Genomic DNA, 9428 nt, shown 5'->3' with positions numbered 1-9428 from the left:
TTCATTTCAAGTGTTCTCCAGGCATGGGAATTTCTTAAATCTTCCTAATACTTCTATGTACCAAATTGGAATCCAAAAATGTTGGCAGGTATTCAACTAAGTAAGAGAAGTAGAATAAAACGAATTCTGTTCCTGGTTTGTTCTTCTCTTTAGAACTTAATTTTTTAACTTATGCTGTGGAAGGTTGAATATTCACTACTGTGCTGAGTATTATTTTTTCGGGTAAGTATATAGATTATTTCATATGTATACAGATCATCGTTTAGTAAGTTTTACTTAAAAAGAATCCCCACCTTTTCCTTCCAAACTTTGGAAATTTATAGAATAATTTATCAGTGAACCCTTTGATACATAATTCCCAATTATTTTCTGTTAATATATACAATGAATTAAAGAGAAACCTGGTGATACGATTTAATAGTAGGCTTATAATTAGCATTCATATTACGTACCTCAGGCACCTACTTTTTTTTATCAAAAAGATGGTTCTTTACTCAAGGTCAAAAATAATATATGATTTGCAAGTAGTACAGAGTGTTAAGTCCTGAGAACCAAAAATTTGATGGAATATTCAGGAATGACAAAAATGTGTGAAGTGAATTAAATAAAATGCTTTCTTACAGGAAATGTGTTCCTGCCTTAATCTGTACACAGGTCTGCACGGTGTTCAGAAAAAAAAAATAATAGATCACCTTGATCAATTATATTTTGCCTTGTGAAAATCTGTTGTATGGTTTATTCTGTAACCAGAAAAAAAAAAAAATCATTTCCATTTGTATTGAGTGGGCAGCCTATTTCCTTGAATAGAAGAACTGATAGTAGGACTTTTACTTTGGCTCTGTATCAATCCTACCCAGAAATTGAATGGCCTTTTTGCACACTGTGAACAAGATGCTTCTGTGTGCATGACAACAAACAGAAGCTTTGTTTTGTTTTATTGTGGGTGTGGGTGTGTGGGGGTGTGTTAATCTCGACTTGATAGAATCACAGGTCAGACTAATTGAAGAAGGAACATTTAAAAAGGAGTTTTCATTTTAGTTTTATTGTAGTGAGCAGTATTTTTAATTTTCTTGAAAGGCACCCAAGAATGATAACTTTTGTGAGCCAAAAATATACAAAACTGTACAGAATAAATAGTTCATAGAAATCTAGCGATACTTTCTTGTAAAATAAAGCTACATTGTCCACTCTTGGGGCAACTTAAATCACTTACCCTAGAAGTGCCTTTTTGCTACAAATTTATGGCAAATATCAATATACATCAATAAAAATACAGTAATAGTTTTTCCTATTTGATTAACACCTGTGAATTACTTGCCACAAGAAACTTATGTCTACCATGGTCATTCAGATTTACAAAGGATTAATGCTATGAAATGAACCAAACGTAATATGTGCACTAGTTATATTTACAGCTGAATCTCAGTAGCATGTTTATAATATCCCAAGGATTAACAAAGTTTGAGCACAGATAATATACCTTATCTCACAGCAGCATTGACAATAGGATTGTCTACACAAAACGGGCAGAAAAAATAAAAACAGTTGCTTATTTATTCCACCTGGACCAGTCATCAGTTTTGCTCATTTTAAATTAAGAAAGCATAGCAGTGGCATTTGTGTAATCTTCAAATGTTCAAAATTTTAGTCCACTCAGAGCATAAATAACTATAGTTTCCTTCTTTACAGTTACTATTCGTAATTATCAAATTACAGGTCCTTTTGCATTTATTGAAAATTAAGTGTAATTGACAATGTACACTTTTGCAGTACATATATATTTCTTGTATAAACAATATATCCTTTACATAGTATAACTACATATACAGTTATATTTTTAAGCAATGAAATCCAATTTTATTTAATCCACCGGTAAAAATAATTCCAGAAAACAAAAATTGTTTAACTGTTCAACCCTTTTAAATGTGCAAGAGGACTTCTGTGAAACGCTCAATATATGGAGAGCTATTACTATAATCCTTGGATGATAAACCTACAAGGATTTTTTTTTATAGGGGACAGACTAAATTGCCTGAAGATAACGCAATGGCTTCTCCCAGTGATCCCTGAGTTTCTTTTTCTTCTTTTTTTCCCCATAGGATTACTGCTGTGCTTAAGTTCTGATTGATGACACAGTCATGTAAGGCACTTATTTACAAGGTTTGGACTTAAGACAGAATGACAGCATTTCTGCGAAAGCCCTCACCCTTCGTCTATGTTTGTTGCTCCAGGACTTCTAAATAGTCAGGTTCAGCATGTAAGTTAGCTTTGAGCTCAAAATACTCATTTTTAGTCTGTTCCACTAATACTTTCCTTGGTCTTGAGTACATTAGTGTCTCCATTAATTTTAACTCTTCATGGGCTCCAGGATAATGTACCTCCATATCAGGCTGGAGCTGAGTGATGTTTTTCCTTAGATACTCTGTGATTCCCAGTTGCTGAAGTTCTCTTTCTTTCTCTAAAATGTTCCTGTATAAAGAACTGGCATCCTGGAAGGACAAAAATTCAGTCGATTGATCTGTGGTTTTGTATTTCATATTTGATCCTGTGAGCGGTGAATGTTTTTCCCGTTCCAAAAGACTTCTTTGGAGATGTTTTGCATCACTTCCGTCTTTCTCATTCCTTTCTTCTTCATCTTCCAAATGCTTTGGACCAAAGGATGGACTTCTATAGACGTGAACCATGGGGCTCACCATATGTTGCTCATAGAGTGATGCACTGGGTCTTTCAGTCATGTGGTGAGTTGTTTTATGGCCATACATGCTATACTGAAGGTGCACAGGACTGTTGTCTCTCATTTGCTCGTTTACGTGTTTCTTTTTGTATCTTCTCCTGCGGTGGAGAACTAGAACCACTATTCCTGCAGCACAGAACACTATAGTTATGAACACAATCAGCAGTCCTAATATTAAAACAGATAGTGGTACAGCATCGGTAAGAGATCTTAAAATGGTGTCGCCTGTATTGGTGGTGGTTGTGGGAGTAGTGACCACTTTGTAACTAGGCTGACTTGGCAGGGATGGATTATTTACTAAACCTGGGCAAAGGAGTTCACTATTTAGAGCTTTTAATTCCTTTTTGTCGAGATGTCCTGGGGAAGCACAGACGATGTCATCTGTCACTGTGTTTTTGCTTAATTTTTGTATCCATTGCTGCAATCCAACCAGGTCACAGGAGCAGTCCCAGGGGTTGTCTTCAAGCTCAATCTGGGTTAGTAAATCAAGATCATCCAAGATGTTACTTACAGGTAGGTGAGAAAACTGGTTTGTTTTAAGATTTATCCTAGTTAGAGGAATTCCTGAAAAAATATGTGGTGGTAAAACTTGTAGGAGGTTGTTGTTTAAATAGAGGACTTTAAGTTTAAGCATAGGGTTAAAGGTTCCTGGTAGTATTTCCTTAATAGCATTGTATTCAAGATATAAGTACTCGAGATTGTGGAGTCCAAGGAACATGCCTCTACTTAATTTAGTCAGATGATTACCATTTAGATACAGCTTTTGTAATCTTGTTAGATTCATAAATGATCCTTCTTCAAGAACCTCAATACGATTGTTTCCCAAGTGAAGCATCTCCAAAGTGAAATATTCCTCTAGATCAGATTTCATTAACGTATGAATAATATTCCCTGCTAGAATAAGCTTTCTAGGATTTTTTGGAGGAGGTTTTAGATCTGATAAATTTTCAATATTGTGCTCTTGACAGTGTATTAGAAGACCTGATGGGGATAGTACTTTACAGTTACAAGGAATAGGACAGTAGGATCCTGGAAGTTGAGTGGATGGCTTTGTAATATAAGGTACCAAGCCTGGTGCTTTAGTGGGTGGTTTTAACAGAAATGTGGACTTGGTTGATATGTGACTGTCTTTCATTGAAGATGTTACTGCCAGGTTTAGTGATCCTGAAGGATCCTCATGTTCTTCGAACACCGGTGGAGTGGAGCAAATAGATTCCTTTTTTAGTCGGCTTAGTATGCTCCCTTTGAAAACTGGAGGGCTGTTGCATACAACATCACCAATTATAGACTGTGGAGGCATGTTTTCCAACCAAATTTTTAGCTGCAGTAAGTCACAGTTGCAAGCCCATTTATTGTCCTCTAATTGGAGATCCAATATTCGGCCAATGTGTTCTAAAAACCCTACATAAGGCAATGTTTGCAACTGATTTCCACGAAGATCTAGGTGGGTTAAAGGAACAAATCGAAATATGTTTGGAGGAAGACTCTCAATAGCATTGTCATTTAAAATTAACACTTTAAGTCTGTTGAGTTTGCCAAAGGCACTTGGTTCAATCACTGTGATAAAATTGTTATCTGCTTGTAGGAATTCCAGGTTTTCCAGTCCATGGAAGGTGTCCTCCTTAAGAATTTCTAAAGAATTGTGATTGATATGAAGTTGCTTAAGAAGGCCAAGGCCTTTAAATGCACCAGTCTCAATATCTGCAATGTTGTTAAATCCAAGGTGGATGGAGATAGCGTTGGTAAGCCCAGAGAAGTCATTTTTGTGAAGTATTGTCAAGCTATTATTTAATAAACTTAGGTGGAAAGGTCGTGATGGTGGCACTCTAATTTGGGATAACTTCTTGATACCTTTTTCTTCACAATTTATTAGCATTGTGCCATCTTTTTCCTCACACTTGCAAAAAGAATCACAAGAACCTCTGGCTGAGGACGTTGGAGATTGAGACTGTGAAGATACACAGGCAAGGAGAGCTGAATATAAGAGATGAACCCACAGCTTCATGTTGCCATGTGATGGAATCCGATTCTGTAAAATAAAATATGATAGCAAAGGGCTTTAGTGGGCAGGAGCAGGGAGAACATAAATCTGATACTTAAAAAAGGATAAGTATTCCTCTAAAAATAAAATATTCAATACTAGGAAAATATGAATACTTTACTGCATCCAAATTTTCTTTTCTTTTTTTCTAATACTAGGACAGCTAGGAATTGGACTACTTTTAACTTGCATCATAGTCAAAATACAAAACCAAGGTCAAGGAGAATTTAAAATATTATCATGAATGTTTACATGTGTCAAATAACCTGCATTTCAATAGATGAGAAAGGTGCTGGCTAAATGTATCATGGGTACTATAATATGGTGCAAAGTATATATTTAAGAATACCTTGATTATTTTTTAACTTAAAATAAATGAATTTAAGGTTTAAGAAATACAGTATGAGACAGAAGTGTAGGTTTTAGTAAGAAACAAAAAGAACTGTAGGGACTATAAAAATGATAATTAGAAATGTATGTATGTATCAAAGTATCTATGCATGCATGCATGTATATATACATTTCCTTTATTTATATTTTTGAACTGGGTGTCATGATATCTAATAACAGTATCTATGTTGTAACTTGTTTTGATTTTGAATAAAGATGATTTTTAACTTATCTATTTATTAAAATATACCTCTGATTATTTAATAAAGAATACTATAAAAGAAGTTCATTTTAATTCTGTTGTCTAAGCCAGTTTATAGAAGCATAATATTATCAGAGGTATATGCTTAAGAGTACCCATTCAAATTTCACCTAGACATACTTTATATTGAATTTCAAGTGGATAAGATATTTACTGTAGCTTTATAATTCCATTATGAATCAGGTAAAATCATAAAAACTAAAGGAAAAAAAAAGATCTTTAACACACATCTTACTTGGGCCATTATAAAAGAATAAACAGTGTCTCATATACACTTCCAGCAAGTGACTTCCTGGTGTGGTCTTAAAGCAGGCTTTAGGGCACTGAATGTCATCTATAATTGACTGGTTGATCTCCTTTATAATAAGGCTTAAAGATGCAAACAATGAACTCTAAAACAAACTGCATTATAATGGAATATTTAAGAATATCTCTAATGTGATAAATAAAAAAATGACAGCTCAAGAAAACACCACCACATATTCCAACTGCTTAAAAATTATACACCTGAAACAGCAGTTTTTTTTAAAAAAAAGAAAAACTTAAAAATTACCGCAGTGAAAAGGTAACTGTATATATATAACTCTACCAGTGCCTAACTCTCCCGGCTACCTTTAAAGGTTGTACCTTAACCTCCTAAAAAATAAATTGAAAGAGAAGCAAACATCATAGCTTATGGCTATTCATCTTTTTGAAATGATAACTACTTTCATTTTTCCAGATGAAATGTGACCGGTAACTTTTAATCTAATTAAAATTCACGATCACGTAAAATATCCCGGAGTTCAGTCAATATTCCTGAAAACGAGCTTTCATTCCATGAAAATACATTGTTTTATTGAAAACATGCATAGTACAAGTTTCTTAAAGACAAAAGGCAACCAAAGAAACAGAACAAGATAGTGTCTCTTTATGTACAGGAAAACTTATCCAACTTAACGTTCCCATAGGGAAAGAGTTTGATTTTAAACAGATCTGAATGTTGTGCTTAGAATCAAGGATCTTGAAGTTGAAGTTTTCAACTTGTGGATTGACTTCCCCAAACAATAAAAGTACTTCTGCGTCAATTACCAAGAAAGAGTATAATTAATTCCACCAGGCACAGCATCTTGAGAAAATGATAAATAATTCCCAGATGATTACCCTTCATTCATTTTATTATTATTCTTTAATCTTATGCATTTAAGTCTTAAACATTTACGCTCTTGAAAATGGCCCAGGTAAAAAACATTTTCTAATGTTCTCAGGAACACATGCAAATATGAAGAGCGATATCATATTGGCAATATCTCAGACAATTTTAAAGAGAACAAAAGTCACTGTATGTATTTTCAGAAAATACATATTTGCAAATCTGAAAATAATAAAAGTAGCATACCAACTATAAAGACTCTTGAAATTCAGCTGATGTTTGAAATTCAGCAATGGCGTTTTTAAGTGATCTTTTCTTCAGAAAGCCCACATATTTAATTTCCAATATCAAACTGCCTATTGTAAAAGATACAGTGGCATATTTTTATGTCTGTTCTGCTCTACAGCCAGCTGTTGGGCTAAATGTCTGCTGCTCAGAGAAAACAGGCATCTGCTCCAGCATTGCAATGCCAGTGAGCAAGATTGAAATCAGATATCCCTTCATGCAAAGTTATTTTTAAAAAAAGCCAAACATATAAATTCCATCACTTTAGGATAATGCAAAAATAGGGATAAGAAAAGCCTGGAAACATTCATCTTACCTGTAAAGCAGACTTCCTGACGTTATCTGTAATACACAGCTGGAAGAGCTGGTCAAAACAGTTCAGTTTCTTTATTAAAAAAGAAAACACCACCCACCACGTACTTTCTTCTCAAATATCACTTTTTGGCAAGTCCTGTAGCTTCCTGAAGTTAAACTCTCCGGTCAAAGACAAAACGCTTGCATTTCATTAAAAATATTTCAAGCAGAGTGCATAACTAGATCATCCTGAAGCAGTGGTCTTTTTTTCGCCCCCAATTAAAATTCACGGCATACTTCACAGCTATGCTGACTTTTCTGCATATAGTTAACCATTTGCAAGCTGTTGAACACAGTAAATAGACAAGATCTTTAACAGAGTTGCAATTGATCACTCTTGCTTTCTTAGGTTGTAGATCCAAGCTGCAGCAATGTTCACTTTACTCCCTTTCTAGTCTTTCTTGTTAGCTCAGTTTGCTATTAGTCAGATTGCCAAGAGCTGGGAGGGAGGCGTAAATAAAGAGACTTCTTGGCTTTTGACTCAGCCTTTAAGCCCTTCCCCATCAGAGCACTTTAATCTCCCAGTGTCATTTAATGCAAGAGACAGCTCCACCTTGGGACTGTTCAACTCCTCCTCTTTCTGAAAATGGTCTTTCCTCTCCTTTTTAATACCAAATATAATGCAAGGGAATTGTGATGGAAATAATTACACATTGTTTTAAATGTTTAATAATATATTTTGCTATTATAACAAGCTAAATAATGCATTATGTTAAAATCTCATCTTACACAGTGCTGTTTGCACACATGTGTGGAGAAAAACTGTGAGCATTCCACATGTAGCATAGTTGCTTCAGGGGTTCTTTTACTGGTATTTATAGTTGAAATTATGCATTAATTAAATTTTACAACGTTAACATGTACAACTTTCTTGCAACATTTGTATGTTTGTATTCCCATTTTAAATTTTTTTTAAAAAAATGTAAAAGCCTTGTGTCAGAGACCCTAAGTTTTATACTTCGTTATTTCTTTCCCTGGAGCTACTGTTAAATAATGAGACTAAGGATGAGATTCTCTTGCAGTTATTTTAAGTTATTTGGAATAGAACTATGATTATTTTAAAATATATTCAAGAGCCTTTAATTATAACATGATTCTCATTAACTGAATACTGCTTATCACTCTCAAAAATAAGGAATTGCATATTTGTAAATAAAATAAATACATAGAAATGACAGTATCCTTATTTTTATGGTACTAGCTCAGAATTATTTTCCCCATATTTAAAGAGCTGCCTATTTCTTCAGCTGTTAAAAGTTTCTGAATCATCACTAATAAAACTCTCAACTGTCAGATTCCTTATTTCCCAAAAGGCCTATGTTTTAAAAATCATTCCTTTTAGCACTCCAAGTACCTGAACACTTTCACATCTGAAATGAATATATTAGATGCGATCATACATTTATTTTGAAACACTCTATGTATAGAAACACTCTTGCCTATATGTTCTAGAAGCAGCCTATATAATATTAGGACTCATTTCGGCAAATGCTTTTTTTTTTAAAGGGAATGTTATGTGGTTTATATCAGAAAAATAGAAGATTATCAGACTATTATTGTATAATAATTGTATAATTATTGATTATGTGCTCAAATTCATAAAGTTTTTATATCTTTTTTATACATGTTTTGAAACAATTTTTAACATATCTACTTTCCTTTCTAGCATATTCTCCTGTTCCTTGAGTTCCATATTTATTTTCATGACATCGGGTATTTTAAGATGAAATAGAGATTGTAACACAGATGAGACGCTGGGGAAAGAGTTTAAAGATAAGGTAGAATAAAGAGAACAGAGGGAAGATAAGGAACTACTCTTTGGCCCAGTTTGCTGTTAGCTGAGGGCCAAGTTAAGTTAAATTACATAAACCTAATGACTTAGACAGGTAGTAATAAAAAATGATATGAATCACTGGAAACACAAGGAACTAAAATAATTACCCTTCTGACTCTGTTTACATGTTTTTCCAAATGTATTGCTTTAGATTTAGAAGGAAAACCAGTGGAGAAATTGTCTGTAAATTAGGTCTCTGCTGAAAACTTGTCTGAACTTACAGGGGGACCAATAGAATTAAATTATGCTTGTTTAACCTTTTCTTCCATTTCCTCCAAATTGAGCATGTGTTTATTTTATTTATTATATGCACATATCAGAAGTCTGAAGGCACTTCTCTTGAATGCTTTGCCTATATATTACATAAGCAACATCATGATAAACCGAGAAAATACT

The 9428-nt window shown here is 33.9% G+C and overlaps 1 protein-coding gene across 1 annotated transcript; it reads right to left on the bottom strand.

The window, feature by feature from the left end:
• Window positions 1–1023: 1023 nt before the first annotated feature.
• On the bottom strand, window positions 1024–7702 carry SLITRK6 (SLIT and NTRK like family member 6). Its single transcript, XM_004371399.2, has 2 exons — window positions 7161–7702; window positions 1024–4763 (listed from the first exon to the last, which is right to left on the bottom strand). Exon 2 carries the CDS (start codon window positions 4737–4739, stop codon window positions 2214–2216), a length of 2526 nt encoding a protein of 841 aa, XP_004371456.1. The 5' UTR covers window positions 4740–4763; window positions 7161–7702; the 3' UTR covers window positions 1024–2213.
• Window positions 7703–9428: the final 1726 nt, after the last annotated feature.

This window comes from Trichechus manatus, unplaced genomic scaffold, assembly GCF_000243295.1.
Source record: "Trichechus manatus latirostris isolate Lorelei unplaced genomic scaffold, TriManLat1.0 scaffold00013, whole genome shotgun sequence".
In the NCBI taxonomy this organism is placed as follows: Eukaryota; Metazoa; Chordata; class Mammalia; order Sirenia; family Trichechidae; genus Trichechus; species Trichechus manatus.
Note: the sequence above shows the minus strand (reverse complement) of the source record. Positions and strands in the feature narration are given on the sequence as shown.

Excerpts from the sequence above, each read along its gene's own strand:
- SLITRK6 (XM_004371399.2), bottom strand. The coding sequence starts at position 4,739 with ATGAAGCTGTGGGTTCATCTCTTATATTCAGCTCTCCTTGCCTGTGTA.